Raw genomic sequence first — 24,029 nt, forward strand, 5'->3', positions numbered from 1 at the left:
GAGCAGCTGAGCACCGTATTACAAGCCTAAGTTTCGAAATGGGATTCACATGATTACCTTATCGCAACTCAATTACACAGTGACTGCTATGTTAAGAAATATTGCAAGAATGTATTATTTTAGGAAATGAGACGAAAGACGTTATTTTCAATTGCTGCAGCATCTTAAAACTAGGTAACCGACTTCCTGATATACAATAGTGATGCTCACGAGTTTTCTTGGATGCTTCACAAAATGTCCCGGCGATAAAAACCTGGTATTAACATAGGAATCGAACATCAAACAAAAACATTTTACTTTTTTAAATCCTGCTTCAAATGTATTTTAGGTGAGCAATTTAACGCAAATTTTGTCATAAAATTTGGATCTCAATCGAAAGTATTGCGTTCATTTCAATAATAACACTATAAAAGTAACAAGTAACAGAAATAAGTAAACCAAAAAGAATTTTGTTTTTGTACAACTTTGTTACAAGGTACTTTACCATTATTGAAATCAGAGTGCATTAAAACTCCTTGCATTGCACCATTAAATATACCGCTTTACAGGAGCCTTTTAAGATTATTTGAAAGTGACTTTTTTCAACTAACCAAAAAAAAAAAAACAGCTTTCAGTCAGCGGGTTTATTGTAGGTGAAATATATTTGAAGAAGGACAGAGTACTTACCGACCATCATTTAGGATTGAAACCAACACCATAAAAGTAAGTCTTGATAAATATTCATTTCTATGGATTTTTAAATTCTGTATCTAAAATTTCAATATGTTGTGGGATTTAATACTAATGCTACATACCCTTGATCTATTTTTAAGGAGAATATTACAACAGTACAACAAAACATACTGCACAATACTGCATTAAAAGCGAAAGACAACTCTGAGATATCCTAATCTAAAGCTAAAACAAACGTGAGAACAGGTAGCAGGGACTATCCACATACACAATGTAGACAACGGAAAAAAATACATAGACACAAAAAAACTGAAGATAAAAAAAAACAAAAGACTACTCATTCCAGTCTGTAAATTATTCATCAGTGTAAAGATAATGCAAAATTTGAAACTTAATTAGTAACTCAAATCTTAATTTTGATATTGTCATAGCTTTCCTTCCTTATCTTGTGTACCACTAACGTGACATTAACAACTGGGTGGTTGTTTCTAGAAAAGCTTGGGATGCTAACACTAACGGTGTCAATATGACCAGTTTTTAAACAGGTACGGTTTGCTTATTCAATATTATTATCATTTTGGTTATTTGATGTTCTTTGTTGAGAGTTTGCTGTGTAATTGTTATGCTCTAATTATATTATTTTGACTTCAATTGATATCAAATTAATCCATATAATCAAAGTCAGTTTTGGAACAGAAACCATAAATTATGATGGTAGTTGTATTCTAAGTACCCGATATTACTGTGATGAAAATCATCATCATCATCATCTCTCTCTCTCTCTCTCTCTCTCTCTCTCTCTCTCTCCACACAGACACACACACAAATCTTGGTTTATATATCTCTTTTAGGAAAGATGAGACTGCACACCAGTCTTTTGATGTTAACTTTAGTGGTTACTGTTATTTTTGGTAAGTAATTAAGTATGATTCTGTCTACAATACAGCAAGGGGTAATTCATCATAGCTCAAAATAATCAATGAAAATGTTTTACTACATTTGTTATGTCCTTAAAACAACTCTTTCTCATCTTCTTGTATAAGCTATACGTCGTGAAATATGTTCATTCAAACAGTAAGTTGCATATTGTTCAGAAACAGCCCGCAGTACTACCTGACAATGTTTCTTAAAGCTTTTAGGACCCTCATCACTGATCTTAGATGAAATATTACATATTTAGAAATATCATGGAGAGAGATCATGCATGGCCTTTAAATCCGACCTGGATTGTTAGGATATTAAATTGAACAGGGAAACAGGTAGGGCAAAATGTGTGGCACTAAAAATGTGCTTCTTGATTATATCTGCATTCTGAATATATAATATGAAAAGTTTCGTTGACGCGTTTTGGAGAAGCAACTCGAAAACTCGCATTTTAGTGTTGTGCATTTTTGTGCTAATAAATCACAAACTGTTACAGTGGAGGATTACCTTAAATTACATGTTGTAATCCAGAATAACAAACTCTACAAAAAAAAATATAAATGTCCGTTCATCTTTTTTTTCAATATTGTAAGACGATTTGTTTATGTTGTTCATTTCTTTCAAGTTTTTTTAATAAACAGTACAAACATATTTGAGTTCAAAAGGTCGAATGTGACTATTTTGGTTTTTAGCAACAAGATTATGCTAAACTGAAATCCTCAGTAAGCGTATATTTTTGGGTTCAGGAAAATCAAATCCGGAAGTGACTATTATCCGTAGCAACAAGTTCCTGTTTGACTAAATTCCCAGGCAACCATATGTGATAAGTGCAGGGGGATAAAGATTTGATATTTGGAAACTACATGTGACATTTTTGTCCTTATCAACAAGTTATTTCCGTACAAACGCCCCTATCAACTATATTTGAGATCACGGGATATTTTGGGTTCTTTGATACTAAATTAAGAGGGTACTTAAGACGGGAAAGACCTTTTATTCATTCTACAATAATGGACCGTTAAATTATTCCTATTCTTATTATCATTATTATTATAATTATATAACTTAGTCACCGTGTAAAACACAACTATTGAACTGCTGGTATTTGAGCGAACACCATTGATGTTTTATGCTGTGCATAAAAATCATCGATGAATGCAGAATTCTACATCAAATACACAAACGTACATGACTTTTCAATTGCAAGCTGTATCGTGTCAGCGCCTGATGTTTCATGAGTAATTATTTATTCGTTATTTGTTGTATAATAACAAATGTTAATTGTCCATTTTAATAAGCGACATTGCAATGTGGAGATGATGAAGTCGCGTGTCCTTTGCCAGCAACAGCTTCTCCAATGGCAGGCAAATGTATCGACGAATGTGATTGGTGCGATGCCAAACCAAATGACTGTCCCGGAAACAAGGACGAAACAGATTGTGGTGGTAATATATTGTATAAGGACATGACAAATAAGCCATTTTGAGAGAATCCCTTGATTCTATATTGATGCATTTTCGTTAAGTGTGGGCCATGATTGACGGTGAAAAGGTATAATTTGGTAAACCATGCAGTATCAACTAGTCAACATTTAGGTGGTATTTTCCCATTAGTCCATAAGAATAAGAATTGTTTTCTGTAAAATTTATCTTAAGTATATGTACTCGATATTTACTTTCCCGACTTCTTTCACTTACGAGTTTTTTTCTTTTTTTTTAATTTTTTAATTTTTTAATTTTTTATTTATTTATTTTTTTTTTTGGTTTAGTTTTGTTTTTATTTTTATTTTTTAATTTTTTAATTGTTTTTGTTTGTTTGTTTTCTTTCTTCATTGTCTTCATGAGTTCCTTTTAGTTACTTTGACTTGAGTGTTATAGTTCTATGCCTGTTTATTTCTCGGTAACTGACTTCAGTTTCCTTACGTTTTTATCAAGGGCGTTTCATTCAAATCTGTAAAACATAGAACAAATCCAAGATATGTTGTTCGCCCGAACAATGTTGTTTAATATGTGTGATATTTGTTAGCTGATGACTGTAAAGATGGGCTTTTCCATTGTGATACAAAATGTATTCGAAACACGTGGCGATGTGACAATATTGATGACTGTGTTGATGAAACAGACGAAAAGAACTGTACAGGTATGCAATGGTTACGAAATGCGGTATAAATGATTGATTTCACAGTTTTTGTAAAAAAAACTACCGAATAGGGTAACTACTAAATAGGAGGAAAAAAAGAGAATATATCCGCATGTTTTATGTTCATATGCAACAAATATAGAGAACATTTAATCATTAATTAATTGATTAATTAGCAACCGCAAAAATTAATACGTATACAGTATATAGATATATCTAAAATCTTCGTGTAACTATTTCCCTCTTGTCGCTTTTTCTAGACATCTTGATGGTTTTTGTTACCTCTTGACGCTTATTGACACATCCTACTTTGCTGGTGAATAACCTTGATGGTCTTTAGTCAACCAGCAGGGGCATCGACTAATTTACAAATATGAAATGAACGTCTGAATAGATTACATTGGATTTGTATAGTACGTTTTGTATGGCACGAACAGGCGTGAACGTTTCGGCACCTTCTGAACAAGACCAAATAAGAAATTATGTGTTTTTTTTGTTCATATATGAATACATATTTTCTTCTAAGTTTTCCTTAGTATTTTGACCTTTAGTCTTATGTGTTTAATATAACATTAGTCCTCAAAACCGGTTATATACAAAAACCTGTAACCCAGAAAAGACCAGTGTCAAAGTTCAGTTTTAACGTAGTCTTGAATGGGAAAACATAAAACATGTTCCAAAACTTTAAAAGGAGAGGTTCTAACATCTTATTTCTTCGAACAAAATGTTAAGTGCCAGTCTCTTTAAGAATCAGGCAGTTGGTGAAACATGGTATGAAAAACCCATCATTCTGATAGTGTAATTTGACTATTTCCACCATCAGGATCAGAATCAAGGAAAACAGACAAGATTTTCCATATTACGCTGGACCATTGAGTTTCAAATTCATTGAAATGCACTGACAAAATGAACATTTCAAGGGCAGATAACTGTCGAAAACCTCATTTTTCTTAAAGTCTATTGAAAAATTTCTGAGCAATTTCAATGATGCAGAGATTAAATAATGGTATTTTTAAATAGAGAAACCATACTTGAGTGATATTGTATTGTCAGATCGGTGGGGTTTTGACTTGCATGTTTCTGATTTTGCCCAAATTTTACAAATACTTACACATAACAAGTTAATCAACATAGATGCATTTCTTTACTAGTAGACTTTCCATTTTTCATTACATAAATGATAATTCACTAAAATAAAATGTTGAATCTTGTAATTACACTTGTCTTTTGAATTTAGATGTGGACAGTTGCGGAGACAAATTGTATTTCTGTTCGACTGACCGGAAGTGTATACCGGAAGAATGGCGATGTGATGGGATTAATGACTGCCCAATGGCGAACGAAGATGAATCACAGTGTGTAGGTATGGTCGTATCACTAAAAAACTGCAAATATGGTTACATCTGTATATGGATTGAGAGAGAGATTTCGCGGGGTAGGAGGTCGAAAATTGGTATTCCCAAAATAAATGGTGAGGTTATAATTTGTATATTATAATTTATTTTCATTCAGAAAAACGTTGTGCTGAAACTGACAGATTTTTCTGCCCAATGGAAGAGAAGTGTGTTTCCGAGTATAGACGATGCGATTATAACTTGGATTGCTATGATGCAGCTGATGAGAAAAACTGCAAAGGTACTCAAGAATTGAAAGGATACAAAAAAAATACAAATCGAATCAACATTTCAAATTTCGGTATTCTGTGCAAGAAAATAAAATTCCAGAGCGGATGTTCAAATAGATAATTCAATGAAGGTGTACTATGAATGTACAAATGTATACTACTAAGACGATAAGTGTAGTATATTGTTCCTTGCCCCTATAAGTAATTAAAACCTGTGAATAGTTGTGTGGAACCAAATAGTTAAAATGAAATAACTCACAATGACCGTTGACTATGTAAATTGACGGGGTAAACAATTAAAATACTTTGAATAAAGCTTTATTCTTATTATTGTCATTGTGGGCGTGTGGTTGTTGTTTCTATGTTTAGAACATAATTGTATTCCGTATAATATAGTATATGCACTGTACACGTATCCTTGTTTTTAATTGCAAATATTGAATAACATTTATAGCTGATGATTGCCGAGAGGGCTATTTTCATTGTCCTATATCAATGAAGTGCATCCCCAAGAACTATGTATGTGACGGCGAATTGGATTGTGTTGATGACGATGCCCCCTTCCATAACCCTGGTGATTACAGTGATGAAGAGGCATGTAAAGGTGAGTAGCTAACTTCTATGGTGTCAATTGGTGTATAAAACACATTCATATACTCGTAAAATCGGTGCAGTTAAGGGTTATATTAACTAATAGCCTCGAACAACCAGCACTATCTGTATATCAGTGTACAGCCTGGATTCATTTATGTAATCGGAATTTTTAATGGAAGGACAAGTAAAACTTCATGATTGTGACCTGGAAATACGAAGTTTACATTTAACACTACTTACTATTGTTGATATCAGGAAAGAGGGCGTTACGTTTGACTCAAATCAAGACTACAACGCCCAGGAATGATTACAAAAATAATACAGGTACTGAAGCCGATCTCTTATTCGAATGTGATTGACATCGTGCCAGAGGATTACTACACTGATCTTCTCTCGTTGAACATCTGTCATCTGTTTTGAAGTTAACTACATCGACCACTGACTTTGACAGTCCACATAGGTAGATACATCACAATCAGCAGTAAACATGTTCAAAATGGCGAATCAGTAAAAACAAAGTTAACAGGGGAAAATGAAACAATATCTACTCTGTCGCATCGTTTGGAAATCCAAGACGTTCATGGGTTCTGTAATATTTAACCCATTTTCACGCCTGACCTATGTCGGGAAATAATTTGTTAGGTCTCGAAAGAGTTAGTCGAAATACAAAGCGGCATTGTTTTATGAATGTTTTAAACTGGACGTATCAGTTTTTTCTCTGTTATATTTGATTATTTTTTGTCATTCATTAATGATAATATTGTTTGTTTGTTTGTTTGTTGGGGTTTAACGTCCGAGCAGCAATATTTCAGCTATATTCAGACAATGAACATGAACTGGATGATAAAATGACCATGAAATGATAAAAAAAAAGGATGGGTCACAAGGACAACAGGGTTGACAAACCTTGACTGCCACTAGAAAAAGGGGGGATGGGTAAGGTCGGGCAATTTAGCCTCCTGTGGCGGAGCGCAAAGGTTCCTACTCCTATCGAATACCACAGCAGGGTTCTTTAACGTGCGAGGAACGTGGCATCTTTCCCAACACGGTGCACCACTATGGTTTGCGGTCAGGTTTTCCGTATTATAGCCTGACAACCCCAGCATGTAACATGCCAGGGGTACCCCATTCCACCACCTGGGGCACACATCCCAGTTGCTCTGTGGGCAGAGCGCCTAACCCCCGGCTAGGTTTCTGAGCACTATTTAGTCGCCTTTAATGATAATATTGAAATAATTGACTGACCTTCGAAATACCGGTACGTCGTGTAATCCTGTGTAAAAGCTGTCTTATAAATTAATTTCGAAACTTAAAGTCCTGATTGCGCGAAGCAATGTTCGACCATGGGGCTAAAACATACATATTGGGAGAATCGACAAATGGATTGATTTCCTTTTTAAAAAATAATTAAAAGAAACAAATTTATGAAATTTAGATCGTTGATTACGAGATTTCTCACATCTCGAGAAATACCGGTACATATTCATATTTTTGATATTTTTGATTTCCAGCTCTGTCGTTCAATTAAGAAACACTTCGTGGAAGGGTAGATTTGTACTCTTTACAACATGGGTACGGCATTTATATTCGATTATTTAACACCGCGCCACAGCGAGGTGTTCAATGAGAATATAAATGCCAAACCCATGTTAAATGAGCACAAATACGGTAATGTTTGTGACAAAAATTTCCCGAGGTGTAGCCAAAATAACAGCTGCTCCGTTTAACCTCCCCGTACGGAAGTTGGATTAAATTTGTATATTTATTATCTCAATATATGTGTTAAATGTGTGTAATTATATAATTGATTTCAATTAGATAATCTCTCAGCCGTTAAATCATCGCGTAAACGTTTTTAAATGAGTGTTTTGTCTCGAAGTGAAGAAAGAAAAGAGACAGTGCGCAGGTGCTAAAGGTGGGGTTGAACCGACATATACTGTTTGACGATTTGAGAAAGTCATATTAGAATTAATTTTTAACTCATTTTCATTCGTTTAATATTTGTTTTCTTATTTAGATTTTTCGTAGATTTCACGTCTTAACGGATTAACAATCCAACGAATTTGACTCTTAATAACTACAGTGATTTGGCTCCTTCGACATTCTGTGGAGCTACGTAGATTGGTCTGATGAATAACAACGTTGTTTGCAAATTTCCTGAATTCCATTTTTTTTTATCACGACATTCTACCATTGGAAAACGTTAACAATAGACATAAGAAAGGAGATATATTTCATTTCTTTTCAAAAACTTCAAAATGGGTTATTGGCATTAGATTAGTTGATTTGCATAGTTAATTAATACATGATTATCAAGTTCAAGACCGACCATTTGGCTTTTGAGGGTTTAGCAAAAAGGTGATTGTTTTTTTCTACAATTAGTTTTTTATGGATTACTTCCCGCCGTTTCCACATTGTTTATATCATTAAACGCGTTTATCCCCATCAGTGAAACGCTCATGAAGTTGATCCATTGATTTTTGTGAAGCCTCTTTGTGACAGTGTGTCGACGAGCTATATGATTGAAGATAAAATCTTACTGTCTTTACTCAATAACAATATACGCTGGAGGAGATGATGCTTTCGCTTTCTGTTCCGCTGCACTTGATGTCACTCCCCATTTCGCCGATATTTCACTCCACAACAAAATGGAACTTTAACGTTATTTCGCGTTGTTCTCATTCGAATGTGTGTTCTCTAGACATATGAATCTAAAAATAATTTGTTTTATTTTATTTAATTTGTATCTTTTACAGAATGTAACCGAGGAGCATTCAAATGTCCAAACCAAGATAAATGCATTTCGCCTATGCGTAAATGTGACGGTTATCCTGACTGTGAGAAAGGTGAAGAGGACCATGGATGTTGTACGTATTGTATCAACTTATTGGCAGATTAATGAAGCAATTAAATAAGTGACCTATAAATTCATTAGACATGGTTTATGAAATAATACAGTGAACAAGTATGTTTATTTGTAAAGCATGAATAGCAATGCTCAATAAATAAATGGTTACCAGGAAGATTGATATCAATAACATTTAAAAACCTGGTACATAGTATTTTCTCTAAAAAATATTAATCTAAGGGAAATCTAAACCCTCCTCTCCAAGAACAAAAAACAACAAAAAAAAACAAACACAAAAAAAAAAAAACGATATACAAGCAAATCTCAAATTCCATTTTGTGTTCAAAGATGATTTGGAGATTAAGTAAGGAAACAGTAGAACGGACGGACACCCTGACCTGTACATACGTCAGCTGAGTAGGGTTTGTAAGACAAGAAATGAAAGAATTTTGACCAATCCTATTGTTTTTCTTTCCATCATTCAGTTTTTAACGGCAATTTTCAGCTTGTAATAAAAACACCATGTTTGAATGTTACAACTATCAATGTGTCGACGGAAATGATGTATGTGATGGTACATGTGATTGCGCGGACGGAAGTGATGAGAACGGTTTTGGATGTCCCTATTCTGCACAATGCCGTACGTACAGAAGGACAATTCAGAGACTTCAGAATCATTAATTATGGCCAAAGGAAAATGCCTGTATAGACCATAGCTGTAGTTTCTAATTTTCATTTTTTTACTTAGATATTGCCTTCCGTTGTACCGATTTTACATTTTTATTATTCCTTTCGACTATAGCCTAATTCTTAAGTTCGACAATTTTGTTATTACTCTTCATTTATTTTCTTTGTTGTGTGTGTCTTTTTTCATGTCTGGTCTTTGTCCCTGTATTACGTTCTTTGATTTCCGCTAGAATCTAGGTTCCCTTGATTACTCTTTCACGCATAAAATCTGGCGATAAAGTTAACCAGACATCACATACAAAAAGTTTCAAAATAAAGTAATTCCATTTGTTTTAAAAAAATTACTTTATATGATTTGTACATATCACTCATTCGAATAATTTGTTTTACATAGTTCACGTGAACTTATATTCATTGAATTTTACTTAAACGCAATCCCCATGAATTGCTTACGAACAATACTTGCGTGTAGCTTGAACTTTCCGACAGATTTGCAAACATTCCGTGATTTAAGAGTTTTAATATAAGTTATTGTACAAACCGATTTACCTAAAAAAATCATTCCTATAAACAGACCATAGTAGTTACGACAATCGTCAATACTTGTAAATACAATCGTGAGTAAATTATGCTTCATTATAGATTTTACTGTATAGGTAGTGCTGTATATACCAAGAAGAGGATATCAAAACAAAATAATACCGTGTCTACCAAGATGATGCGAGAATGGCAGAGTAAAAAATCGATTAAAAAATCTATACGGAACGACATATTCAAACCAAGTCGAAGAATAAGCCAATCTGACGGACCAAGGCGATTCAGTAACGACAGGGTGATAAGCATGAAAGATGACAAGGAGTATATGAGGGGGATAAATCAAGAGAGAATCGATGAATATCGTAGAAACCACGACCATCGAACCCGAGTGAAAATAGGAAATCCTACTTACACAGAAAAACTTACCAATACGAAAATAAGAAAACTTCAGGCTCTGTTAACTGCAATTCGCAGAAATCTAAATAAGTAGAGGACCTTTGGACTTTACATTACTTGACTGAGCACTTTTAATCTTTAATTGTTCAACTAAATTCTATAATCTTTGATCGTGTATTTCAGATCTTGATCATTTGCATCATTTACATAGTGCATCCTAACAGGAAACATTGTGTAGGTTTAAAAGCGTGTATTTCAGATCTTGATCATTTGCATAATGCATCGTAAAGAGAAACTTTGTGTACATTGCATACTTTGCATTTCATTCTAAGTTTTCGTTTGTTGTAACTTAAATTTATTTGAAATCGTTTGTGCATTACTTTATTTGGCATGTCTTAACACTTCTCAAGATGTTAACTCTAAGGTATAAAGTGTAATACTTATATATAAGAGTAATCAAAAGGAACCAAGATTCTAGCGGAAATCAATACAATATCTAGGGGCAGAAAAACAGACATTAAAAACGGACACAGAACATAAAATAACATACAAGTAACAAAAGTAATTGATCGAGTATCTCGAACTCCGCCAAAAATTGGGAACATGGACTAAGTGCACCGGTAGGGTAAGCGTCCTCTTCTTTTCTACAAACATCCGTATTAATGTGTAATACTTGTGTACCTACAGTAATGTAGCTCCCAGACACACTCAGTCGATTCGGTTACAAACAAATCCAACCAGAATCAACTGACCATATCCATGTGCGATTCATATTTGAGACGCATAAATCATCTCCAGTCTGTTATCTATAAAGACGGTTGTTACTAATGCAATACATCTATGCAACAATAACTGTGGTAAGTAACGTCATAGTTACTTGTGTAACGTAATTTTCATTGGTATCGATTTGTTTTCAATACGAAATTTCTAGACAGTGCTCACCACATCAGGTGCACATTTTTATTTCTACCTTTTAAAAATTCCAACATTCAATTTTTATCACTTCTTTTGTTCAGAAAGGTGTCAATTTAGGGACTAATGTAACGATCTTATTGATGAAATTTAACTGCCTACAGTCTTACAAATTTCCCAGTAATCAGTATGTTTTTACATCTATGTTTCCCAAAAGGCACATGCAGACAACAAGTTAAAATAAATCAATGAAAAATTACCGTTATAAACTTTAGACTTCATCATAAGCGATAATAAAATAATTTGCTTTAGTAATTTGATATAAAGTATAAGAAAGTTAATAATTCAAGAACAAGAACTTAACGAAGAAAAAAAAAAACACCATCAGTAAAACAAAACATGTAACAGAATACACATACAACCCGGACTCTACAAAAGGTCTTGAAAAGTCGAATGCCTAAATGCAGAAAGTACAAAAATGTATCTACCAGGCGTTATATATATGGATGTTTAATAGTTGGACCTGACTATAAAATAAAACCAGAGACATCTCCTGTTTGACGACTTTGTTTTGGTAATAGGGTTTTAAACGGAGGTAATCTTAAATGAACTTTGCTTACATTTTTCCATAGGTTTGTGTCTTTTCTCCGCCGTTTGATTTTGTATGATTGTCATGTGAGATCTTTATTTTCAAAAATGCTCGTTAATGTAACAAACCGAGATTTTTCAACGAATATACAGAATGCATACCATTTTGCGAAATTTCGATATTAAAGTATACTATTAATTAATTGAATTATTCAATAGCGCGCTGCGACAGACATTAATGACGCTACAATACCAAAGAAGGCTATACAAAGTACAAAGTTATCTACTTCAACCACCTGACAACTTATTGCAAATTAAATCAAATCAAAGTGTAGTGAATATTTGATAGCGATACCAATTTCTTAAGAGAAAAAAAACATCATGATTTGTATTCTGGTGTCAATTATGGCAATACTTACGACACCTTACCTTCATATACATAGACACGCTATCAAACTCTACAAAGCATCAATATAGAAATATTCTGGTACATTACAGGGGTGTGTTCTGACACTTTGAAAAGGAGGGGTGCCAACCGGTGATCCTCAGAAAAAAGGGGTGCTATGACATGATGTACCATTTTTGTTAAATTTACACATGAAAATGACAAATTTTCCAATAAAATAGAGGTTGCCAATCCCGTACACCTTTCCCGGAATCCGCCACTGATGTTCCTGTATGTCATGTATTTATTAAAAAGATTGAAGACTCTCTTTCTAGCAGTAATATGTGAATAATATAATTACCCCTTCATAATGGGGCTGATATAGGGGTCATTTAGTGGAATCGCCAGTATCATCCATTTAAAATGGTCTGTCTGTCCATCCGTCTTGACTTATAACGAATGAAGTGTTTTCAAATTTGGTCTATGTGGCTTTATATGGATGGATGAATGTGGTTGCTTCTTGATGTCTATTTCCTGGTTTATCATTTTTCATCTACCTGGAATGACAGAGATTTTTTTTGTCAATTAAATGATTTCAATTTAAGTGTGTTACTTGATATGTATGGGGCATACCATGGTTTGTTTCTTAATCAACTGAGCTTGATTTTTTTTCAAGTCCGTTATCAATTACAAATATTATTTAATGCTGTACTTTCAAAACTATAGAGTGCATGTAGATATGTTTGGCATGTCTTGTACAATAATGTATACCATTAGCAAATGTCTTGGAAGATTCCTAATTTTGGAACCCCTTTTTTAAAACATTTGATCGGAACCCCTTTAAGGTAGTAGACCTGAGGTAAGGAAGGTTATCAAACTAGAAAGATTTCTGGATCTACCCCTTTTTCTAAAGGTCGATTTCACAAAAAAGTCGTAAGTGTAAAGTTGATTATAAGTAATGACGTCACAACCTAAAATAGCATTGTGACGCCCATTTTCACACTTACGACTTTTTGTGAAATCGACGCCTGTTCCGGACACAATGATATAACAATTTGATTCTTGAAGCCCTTCGCAACTCAAAATTGGCAATGTTCACTTGGGTTATTTTAATAACTGAATATATATATTCAGCCTATATATATAGCCTAGCTGGCCGAGTGTTCTAGGGCGCTGGACTTAGCGGTACAAGTTCGAGTCCCGCGGAGGGAACGACCAAAAATTTGCATCGCAAATTTGACAGTTCTAATAAAATGGAGGGTGTCAATCCCCTACGCCTTCCCCTACAACATATATTTTTTTTCCTGTCTCACCTCTTTTGTACCTGACATCTCACATTTTCATATCATATTATACTAAGTGGTAAATCAGTCATTGTAATTCTTTGTTATATATTTAATATAAGTTCAATGTAATGTGATATTATATGTATCAAACCCTCACGGGCCCATTCATATGGATAATAAAAGTTCTACTTCTGCTTCTTCTTCCCTTCTTCTTCTTCTTCTGTAAAGAATACATAGTTTAAAAACACAAAATTTGAATTTGCCATAAAGTCGTTCATATATTACATAAGCAATTCAATTAGTAAAATAAAAGATTTATGCAGAACCTTTTTTTTCGAAAATCTATATGAATATATCCATAGGATATATCCATATCCATATATCCACTTGCCTTAAATATGACCTTCGGAAAAAAATATTTTTATCTGTTTTGATTGTTAGAATTCCATATCACAGATACGTTTTAACAGGAATTCATAATTATTTTAATGCATATACAATCGATACTCCTTTTTGGTTGAAAAATCTGTAGCCTGAGCTGCAATATAAGGACAAGTTGTTTTTGTTTGTTTGCATTGCTTGTTGATTTAATCTATGGATCATTGTTTTATTTGATTAAAATGTATATGTATATGGAAATTATACAGATTATTCCCGATTGGTCAAATTATGTTCGATTCTATAGAAGTTAAACAGTCAGTGCATATCATAAACGTACTGCTTGGGGTGGGTGGGAACTCTGAATATTTTTTGGCGGGGGTGTTCGGATTGCAGTCCTAAACCCCGACCCAATCGAAGACAATTTTTATGGTAAAATTAAAACCCCATTGTAGACCAATATTCCAAAAACTGACATATACCCCTTTTCAAATACTAGGTTCAGGCCTACTTTTTGCCAAAGTTTCAACTTACTGTTCGAAATTTTCTATTTGCCTATTTGAAACCTAAAATACTATCTGTATATACTAATATACAGAAAATACAGTTATTGTGTCATAAGGAGGGCAAAAACTCTGATTCTACACAGTTTTCAAAGAATTTTTACAAAAATTAGATGATTAGAGGTATTTTTTTAATCCAAAAATATAGAGCGCAAGCTATAAAAATATAGAGCGCAAGCTATGAACAACAAAATCTTTTGTCAGGAGTTGTGGTGGTAAAGGAGGCTAGTTTAGTATAAATATCAAAGACTTCGACAAATGTGCTCTATATTTTCTACATAAAAATGTCTAACGAAATAAGCTATTTTAACACAATTCGGCTAAATTTCTAACTTAATTTTTTTTCCTTTATTTTCATCTACACTTTAAGTGCAACACATGCATTCCCAGACAGCATTCCTACGTTGGACCAACGATGGTTCAACGGAGTCATTTACGTTGGGCCAACGTAGGTTACCCAATGTTGGCCCAACGTTGTAAGTGCAAAGAGAGCCAACGTTGGCCCAACGGAGGAAACAATAGTTGGGCCAACGTTGGCCTAACCTAATGCCAACATTGACCTAACGAATCCCAAATGCTGGCTCAACATAAGCCCAACGTTTACCCAACCAAATGGTCAGACGATTGCATTCCTTAAGATATTAGAACATGATATTATGTATTTCATGGTCATGTCGCAGAGTGCTAATGCTGTGCACTCCTTCAGAGTAAGCGCTCACATTCCCCTTCAGTTTATCATATAAAATCTTTGATCAATAATTAAAATAACCCAATGGTGGAATTCTATCAGATAGGAAAAAAACTTTTATAATAAATGACCTCCCGGTCGGAATTCTGCTGAACCAGCTTATCTTCATTTGAGATATCGAATTCAGTATTTTGGGAAAATATTTAAATAGGCTTTCAAGTTTTCAGCTACTCAAACAGGACTTGTCAGTACTGGCAATCAAAGGACAAAAAATATTTGGGACGGATTGTCACCTATAGAATGAGTTTCGTAAATATAGAAATTTCGACAGGGCCATGCATAAATTTTCCTTCTTTGTCTATTATGGAATTATTTCATGAATACGTTTTTATAAAGTTTTCAATTGACAAACAGATACAAATACGAAAATTCGGGAATAAAGTGAAAGCTTGGTAGCAACGACGAAGCGGCTAATTTGACAGACTCATCTTTTATCAAAGTTAAAACTAACATCTGTAGAGATGAGTCTGGCATTAAGGTAGACCTCGAACTTGAGAAATGTACAAGATGATGACTGATATTGATTAATTATTGCATTAATTAACATTCTTTTAAAATGGACTTTTTCTTACACACTATCCCGAGCAAGTCGGGACAAGTCGATCATAATAGTCGAAAAACCATTATCAGTTGTAATGTTTTCAATTATCCATGTCACCAATTTTTGTAATCGTTTTTTCTTTTAAGACAATATATCTAGATTTTATGAATTTATTAAAGTAGAGCCACAGGTGAAAAATGGTTTTGATTGTGAAAGGTTTGTAGTAATGCAACTAAGACTATGTCTATGAGAGTAGTGAAACCTGAAATGATTTAGAAGAGACATGTCCATACCCTCATTTAAGATGCTTGGTCCTACTGTCCACTTATTCCATTGTGACATCATGATATTGCCAAAGTTATAGAAAATTAACATGCCAGAAACCAGACTGCCATCATTTAGAACTTTTGTAGTAGACCGTAATATATACACTCCTTGAAACATTCACATTTCCCAATTTAGTGTTCTTGCATTGTGTATCGTACATTTACACATCGTTTTGTCTTCGTTTAAATGCACGATAGAAGCATTTGTTTAAACGCACGATAGAAGCGTTCGTTTAAATGCTTTAGATTATTTCCTTGATTCAACTGTTATTATATGTTTTTTTGCTAATATCATTTTATATAATTTCATTAATTTTATTTTCTATTTTTTTCTCTCTTCATTATTTGTTAATATTATTATTTTTCATTGTTCATCTATCATGCATTTAAACACACAATATGAGCGTTCTTCTATTATGCGTTTAAACTCACAATATGAACACTTGTCTATCATGCGTTTAAACACATGCTAATAGTGTTTGTTTATCATGCGTTTAAACGCACGCTGGGAACATTCGTTGATTGTGGTTTGGTGCGTGCAGAAAACCTTAACTTCCCAAGGAGTGTATCAGAAACTTTATTTTCATTTAACCTTTTTTTTTTACTTCTACAATTTAGCTCTTTATAGTAGCATAAAAATGCATTATTAATTTAAATTTTTGTTTAAAGTTGCACGTTCCAAAGTACCTGCTCCAAAATAGATTTTATAGTAAGAATAAAATACACATATATACACAACTACAACAACTTTATTTTACAAAACCTAGCAGTTATAGGTATTAGCACTAAAAAAAAACAACATTGCATTTATTAAATTCTTGTTGTAAGTTGATATAATGTTAACAGTGCATTATCAATAAAGAATACTAATAGCTCTGTCCCTCATAGACAAAACCTATAATATATTAGCTCAGGAATGATTTTGACCGTTTTCAAATGGGTATTCATTGTCACAACTAGGAATGTTTGAACAAATTGAGAAATTTCAAGACTAGGAATCAATGCTTACTATGAACACTCCCCCAAGTCATGCAAAGTTGCAATGTAATACCAACATTAGTTATCCTCGAGAAAATATTTTCCTTTAATCTGCCGTAAAGAACTTAACACATACATTTGTAGGGAAAATACCATGAGATTGAAAGTTTGAGTGGCTTGAATTCCCATGAAGGGAGGCTGGACTGCCTCGGTTAAAATTGTTCAATCCTTCAATTGGGCAAGGCATATTTGACGCAAAACTATACTTACGATTAAGAAAAAAACATACAGCAGTCATATTTATTTGCAAGTAATTGTCTCTATATCTCTCAGTCTCATTCATTTGATATTTTATTTTCATTTTCAAAATACAATGGGTTTAATGATGTAAACTTTTGTTTTCTGTATAATGCAGAAGGGGTTCAGGATAGGAATCAGTCTCGGAAAGGGACATGAAAAAAATCATGATTTTACAGATTTTTTTCTCACAAATTTGGGAATTTTCCAAGCCAGGGGAATGAGGCTGCCAAGCAGCCCCAAATACCTCAGTAGTATCATCCCTGTACTAAAGTGCAAAAAAGTATGTCACACAAAACCTGCCACTCAAATAAATAGTTGTAATGTGGGATTAAGAGATTTCCCATATTTCGAGAACAATATTTACACTAGTGATATGAAAAATTACATAATGCAAGTATTAAATATTGCAATTTTAAGTCTGTCCCGTCTTTTTGAAATGACATCTTAATTTTTGTAATTTTTATAAGGTCTCTCATTCAGTGTTTTTGAAAGTTTTAATTACAATATTTATATTTTTATTAGAGCTGAGTTTGCTTTGGACAAGACAAAGAAAAAGAAGAAAAGAGAACTTGCAGAAGAACAGAAGCAGGAAATCAGAGAAGCATTTGATTTATTTGACACAGACAAAGACAGAGCTATTGACTACCATGAATTGAAAGTAGGTACAAAGAAGGCTATTATTAGAATGACTACCATGAACTGAAAGTAGGTACAAAGAAGAAGGCTATTATTAGAATGACTAACATGAATTGAAAGTAGGTACAAAGAAGAAGGCTATTATTAGAATGACTTACTTGAATTTCCTTTTTATTTGAGGAGAATATGGCTATGGACAAGTCTAGGGCCCATTTTCATGTAAAAGAAATTTTATATTGAGAGTTTCCTCTGGCGTCAGTTTCACAAAAAGTTGTAAGTGTAAAATTGATCGTAAGTTATGACGTAACAATGCTATTTTCTGTTATGATGTCATTACTTACGATCAATTTTACACTTACGACTTTTTGTGAAACTGTCGCCTGATTCTTGAGTTTCCTCAAAACTTCAATTCCAAACAATTTTATTGGTACAAATTTGATTAAAGAAGAATTTGAGGAAAATCTCACTTTGGGATATTTTATGAAACAGGCGTTGATTTCACAAAAAGTCGTAAGTGTAAAGTTAATCGTAAGTAATGACGTTACAACCTAAAATAGCATTGTGACATCATAATTTACAATCAATTTCACACTTACGACTCTTTGTGAAAAGAAGCCTGGCCCCTAATAAGAATGAGGGAAATGATATTCATGATCTAAGGACACAGACTTGACAAAAACCAGGGAAAACACATTATAGAACACAAATCAAGTGAATGAACACAAAATCTAAAGAACAAATTAGCAACTTGACTCCACTAAACACTGGGAGGATGGAGCAGGTGCCCCTGATGGGTAAGTATCCTTCTTAAAGAATTCACACAGAAACTATAGAATAAATGAGCCACCAGGTGTCCACTAAAAACTGGGAGTATAGACCAGTTTCTCTGATAGGGTAAATTGTAAGCCTCATACATTCTCATACAGATTGAATTTGTAATTTTTATTGAAATACCACTTCCAATATTAAACTGGGTATTTAAATTTTGTCTTACGGTAAACATTAAAGAGCTTTTTACTTAAGGAAGTATACCTAGGGTAAGGGACACAACTCTTACAAATCATTGGAACATTTGTATTCAGCATTTTACATTAAAGCATCGAAGTAACTTGGACTGATTTCATTCTGTTTCAAATGAAAGCTTGAAAGGCTTTGGTGAAATTGAATATGATGCAATTGTATCACCGATTTCAAGACTTTTTTTCCCTTATTCTAGGTCTACCTCCATATTTTTTTTCTGTGATATCGTTCCTCCTACTTATATAAAAGTAGATGATTGCTAATGAGACAGTCATCCACCAAAAGCCAGACAATGAACAATCAAACTTCTATGGATCACCACACGGTCTTCAATGATGTGCAAAACCCATACTATAAAGCAAGTTGTATAAGGCCTCAAAATAAATGAAGTAAAACTATTCATAAAAGACAAAGATTGACCGAATCTATAGTAAAACTTTCTTTTTTTTCTAACTTGAACTATTATATGTCTATATATGCAAAAGTCTTTTTACCCATGATTCCCTTGAGTTCACTACAAGTGATAACAATTATTATGCACACACCCACTTATAACAGTGGAGAGTTTGGTTCTTGTTTGCAATCACTTTGTCCATCAGATCTTTACACTTTTCTGTAACAGATTTCTCAGCTTTTACTGTAGTGTACAACATCTGGTTGTTTTACAGGTTGCAATGAGAGCTTTAGGATTCGATGTAAAGAAGGCAGATGTGTTGAAAATTTTAAGAGACTATGACAGAGAAGGCACTGGAAAAATTTCATTTGAGGATTTCAATGAAGTCAGTAAGTAATCTGAAGTGTTAAAAAAAAAGAGGAAAAAATACAAATGAAGATTAAAGTGTTATGTCCATTTTTTGATGACGTTCAGAGACAGAGTGTAGTGTTTATTTTTAACAGCCACTTAAATTCATATTTCATAGATTTTAATATGGAAATTCTTAATTTCATAGATTTTAATACAGAGAAGTATACCATTTAGATATATATGGATAGTCTAGAAGGCCACAACTCTTAATCGTAAATGTGTTTTGGCAAATAACCAAATATTTCCCCTGCTTTTAGAATTGTTACTAAAAATTCAAGTTTACTTAAGTTTATTTATACATGTATACATGTAGTGTCCAAATCATACATGTAAGTAGTTCCTTATGTACTGATTTTGTCATTACAACAGGTTTCCAGGTTTTAACTGAATTTTGACTGAAAATTATGCTCTACAGTTTGTGAATCTCTCCAAAGTACATCTGTTAAAAAATCATTAAGTTAAAGATTTTACAGATCATTTTCATAAATTATGTAAAAAATATGGAATGTCACCAAGTAGCTTGAACGAAAATCTGTTAAAGTGTAGTTAGTTGTGATAATATCAGTATGTATTAAAATTATTTGATTTTTTTTGTATTATAGTGACAGACATGATGCTAGAGAGAGATCCACAGGAAGAAATATTGAAAGCATTTAAACTTTTTGATGATGACAGTTCAGGGAAAATCAGCTTACGGAACCTCAGAAGGGTGGCCAGGTAGGATTACTGTAAACGGTGAAATTTTAGCAGTTAGACCTGTAAGATGAAAACTAAACTGTCATGGATATTTCCTACAAAGTATATTTTAGTAATGGTTTGAACATGTGACGTGAATGTAAAGGTTGCATAAAATTTCCCAGTTTTTGGTATATCAAAGAGTAATCAAGGGAATCAAGGTTATAGCTGTAATCAAAAGAATGAAACCCGGGACAAAAACCAGAGATATATCAACATGTACTAGTAAGTGTATATTCTTTAAAAAGTGATGAAAATGTCCTGGGAAATACACAGTATAAGTACAATTTTCATTTTATCAAATTTTATTATTAACTTTAGGGGAAATATAACTATCTATTATCTACAATATTTTTTTTTACAGAGAACTGGGAGAGAACATGACAGATGAAGAGTTACGTGCCATGATTGATGAGTTTGACAGGGATAATGATGGCGAAAGTAAGATATATAGGCCAACTGAAAATAGTCTTTGCTTCACTGAGTGAATTTCACTTTACAATTTTACTTCCATGCTCATTTTAAATTAACCAATGAAGGGTCATGACTTTCATCACATTGAGCATCATGTAGGGATAATGATGGCGAAAGTAAGATATATAGGCCAACTGAAAATAGTCTTTGCTTCACTGAGTGAATTTCACTTTACAATTTTACTTCCATGCTCATTTTAAATTAACCAATGAAGGGTCATGACTTTCATCACATTGAGCATCATGTAGGGATAATGATGGCGAAAGTAAGATATATAGGCCAACTGAAAATAGTCCTTGCTTCACTGAGTAAATTTCACTTTACAATTTTACTTCCATGCTCATTTTAAATTAACCAATGAAGGGTCTTGACTTTCATCACATTGAGCATCATGTAGGGATAATGATGGCGAAAGTAAGATATATAGGCCAACTGAAAATAGTCCTTGCTTCACTGAGTAAATTTCACTTTACAATTTTACTTCCATGCTCATTTTAAATTAACCAATGAAGGGTCATGACTTTCATCACATTGAGCATCATGTATATCCCTCTTCCTGTACAGTGTAACCTATTTTACAAGGGAAAGCAAAATCATAATCACATAAGACATGATATACAGTGTTTTAAGTGATCGGTAATACAAGTTTGACTGTATGTACAAATACACAGCTGTCCAATAAATATTTTACAGCAAAATCTTGTGAATTTGAAGTGATATGGTATTGAATTTTTTTTTCACTTTAGCATGACAGTTTTAACCAGACCATTTGTCATGTTTTTCATTCCATATTACATCATAATTTCCTTTTGTTAGTACTAAAAGATAGGGTTTGTCAGTCTTGATCTAGTTTCATTTTCCTTTCAGGAATTCCAAAGACGGGCGTGTGTTTTATTGTTTACTTACGGGATCTGCAAAATCTTCTATTTTGTGCTTTTCATAACATTTTTATCATGTAGATTGTAGAACCAGATATTTGTCATTTTTTATTGGTATTTTGACATGAAAATATGTTTTGCTTTTAATACTGAATTTAGCACTATGTTAATGACGAATCTCCATCCATTTGAATGGTAGACAAGGACCTATTCTCATGAAACCATGGAATCATGTGACAAGACTTACATAACCTATTGTTGTCCTATTGAGTTGTGTGATACATGTCTTTGTTGTTTTCTGTGGACATTTTAATTATGATTGGTGACTTGGGTATAAAGGTATTGATCTATGATGACTTGGGTACAATGGTATTGATCTATGGTGACTTGGGTATAAGTGTATTGATCTATGGTGACTTGGGTATAAATGTATTGATCTATATGAAATAGTCCAATGTTCCATTCCACAATAGGAAGTTTTTTTATTGACTTTTAGGGTTATAGCTCCAACTGCATATGAATAAGGGACACATTTCTTTGAAACTTTTGTAAAAGCCTAACCAAAAAATGTTGCAGGTCCTCTTTGAGCTTTCATTTCGTCTGTCAGTCTTTCAACATTTTTTTAGTGCAGTTATCATGGTATTTATCTTTTTTTTTCAGTCAATGAAGATGAATTCATAGCCATTATGACAGGAGACACGTAGAATTTCACCAGTGTAAAATAAGTTGAGTGTGAATAAAGGAAGAGAAGAGTGTGAAAGTCACAGGTTTAATGTGATATTCAAGAGATATTGTGTTCAAACTATAGAATATTACATTGCCAAACAGAACATTTTAATGCATTTATTGTTTGTTTTTTTGGAAACTATAATACATACACATTAATTGTTGAATAGAAGAGGTGGTTTATTTCTAGTGTTCTTTGTTATTGGATTAGGGTATAAACTCTGTCTCTGCATACTTTGAATACATTGAATTCAATATATCAATACATTTGTACTTTTTTTGTGGTCATTGTTTACGTACATGCAGTGAAATTTTTTGAAGCTAGAAAGTCAATAAACATTGTTCAAAGATTATGTAACTATAGGTGGATTTTATGTACATTTTCTGATAACCCAAGTTGCAAAGTTGTTTTTTTTTTTTATGATAGACATGTTATGTAAGTTTACAATGGTTAAATGTGCTAAAGCTTTGAAAATGCATATAAAAGTTAATAGAAACAGGTCATTTCCAATCACGTAAGTTTGCACAATTTCTAGCCGTCATTGAAAGTCGTATATTTTTTAATGTAAAATTAGCATTTCATCAGTGTTAAACATTTTGTATCTATATGCACTACACCTTTTGTTTATTGATCATGACTTTTATTGGAGTTACCAAGCAGAGTTATCTTTTCCTTTCAAAGGGTATCTGATGATTTTTTGACCTTTAGTAATAATTTTTTAATGCTGAAATCTTGTCTTATTTTATTTAAAAGTCTCTGGTTTGCAAAAATTATTATTATAAAAGTTTTTGTTGTTTCTTCAGATTGCCCTAGAACACCTTTGCCTGTTTTCAGCTTTTCAAAAAGCAATGAATTGCTGTATGTGTTGATAATGTGATATATATTTCTTATGGCAAGACAACTCTGATTAATTTTGAAAAGGGGAGATAACTATGTATGCAGAAACTGTAGAATGTTATCCTCTTGTCTCATTGGTGAATTTTGTTATGAATTAGTTGGAAGATAAAAATGAGTGTATGCATACCGGTATATTTTATTATTGCTATTTTTAGTAATAAAAACATTATAATGGTGTTTAGCATTTCTTTATGATGTCTGCATTTAATAGTTTAGTAAACAAGAATTTTCTTCTAAAACTAAAAAAAAAATCACTCTTAGAATAAAAAAATAACAACAAAACATAGTCCAACTGTTAGATAGGGCAGGACTTAGTTCTAAAAAAAAAATATTTCTGAACTGGAAGTATGAATAGATCTTAGTTTAAGGCAGTGATTTTCTGTTTGGAGAGATTTGCTGGGATGTTTTTGGAGAAAAATTTCATCTTTATT

The 24,029-nt window shown here is 33.0% G+C and overlaps 2 protein-coding genes and 1 long non-coding RNA gene across 4 annotated transcripts; 2 read left to right on the forward strand and 1 right to left on the reverse strand.

The window, feature by feature from the left end:
- Positions 1 to 555: 555 nt before the first annotated feature.
- On the forward strand, positions 556 to 10,789 carry LOC148597339 (uncharacterized). Of its 2 annotated transcripts, XM_088564251.1 has the most exons (10): positions 561 to 702; positions 1,524 to 1,583; positions 2,895 to 3,041; positions 3,622 to 3,735; positions 4,973 to 5,098; positions 5,248 to 5,370; positions 5,814 to 5,963; positions 8,710 to 8,820; positions 9,307 to 9,441; positions 10,145 to 10,789. In XM_088564251.1, exons 2-10 carry the CDS (start codon positions 1,529 to 1,531, stop codon positions 10,513 to 10,515), a joined length of 1,332 nt encoding a protein of 443 aa, XP_088420377.1. In that variant the 5' UTR covers positions 561 to 702; positions 1,524 to 1,528; the 3' UTR covers positions 10,516 to 10,789. The 2 variants fall into 2 exon arrangements, with proteins under 2 accessions (XP_088420378.1, XP_088420377.1); XM_088564252.1 differs by lacking the exon at positions 5,248 to 5,370 and having other exon boundaries at positions 556 to 702; positions 4,973 to 5,206.
- LOC148597340 (uncharacterized) lies at positions 8,107 to 11,259 on the reverse strand. Its single transcript, XR_015919211.1, has 2 exons — positions 11,107 to 11,259; positions 8,107 to 8,664 (listed from the first exon to the last, which is right to left on the reverse strand). It is a non-coding gene; the product is annotated as an uncharacterized LOC148597340 (long non-coding RNA).
- Positions 11,260 to 15,562: 4,303 nt separating this feature from the next.
- LOC148597341 (centrin-3) lies at positions 15,563 to 23,775 on the forward strand. The gene is made up of 6 exons (XM_088563866.1): positions 15,563 to 15,759; positions 17,949 to 18,084; positions 19,751 to 19,865; positions 20,490 to 20,604; positions 20,987 to 21,063; positions 22,635 to 23,775. Exons 1-6 carry the CDS (start codon positions 15,743 to 15,745, stop codon positions 22,676 to 22,678), a joined length of 504 nt encoding a protein of 167 aa, XP_088419992.1. The 5' UTR covers positions 15,563 to 15,742; the 3' UTR covers positions 22,679 to 23,775.
- Positions 23,776 to 24,029: the final 254 nt, after the last annotated feature.

The sequence above is a fragment of the Perna viridis genome, chromosome 15 (genome assembly GCF_037379345.1).
Source record: "Perna viridis isolate PV_CMFRI_1.1 ecotype Kerala chromosome 15, ASM3737934v1, whole genome shotgun sequence".
Lineage (NCBI taxonomy): Eukaryota > Metazoa > Mollusca > Bivalvia > Mytilida > Mytilidae > Perna > Perna viridis.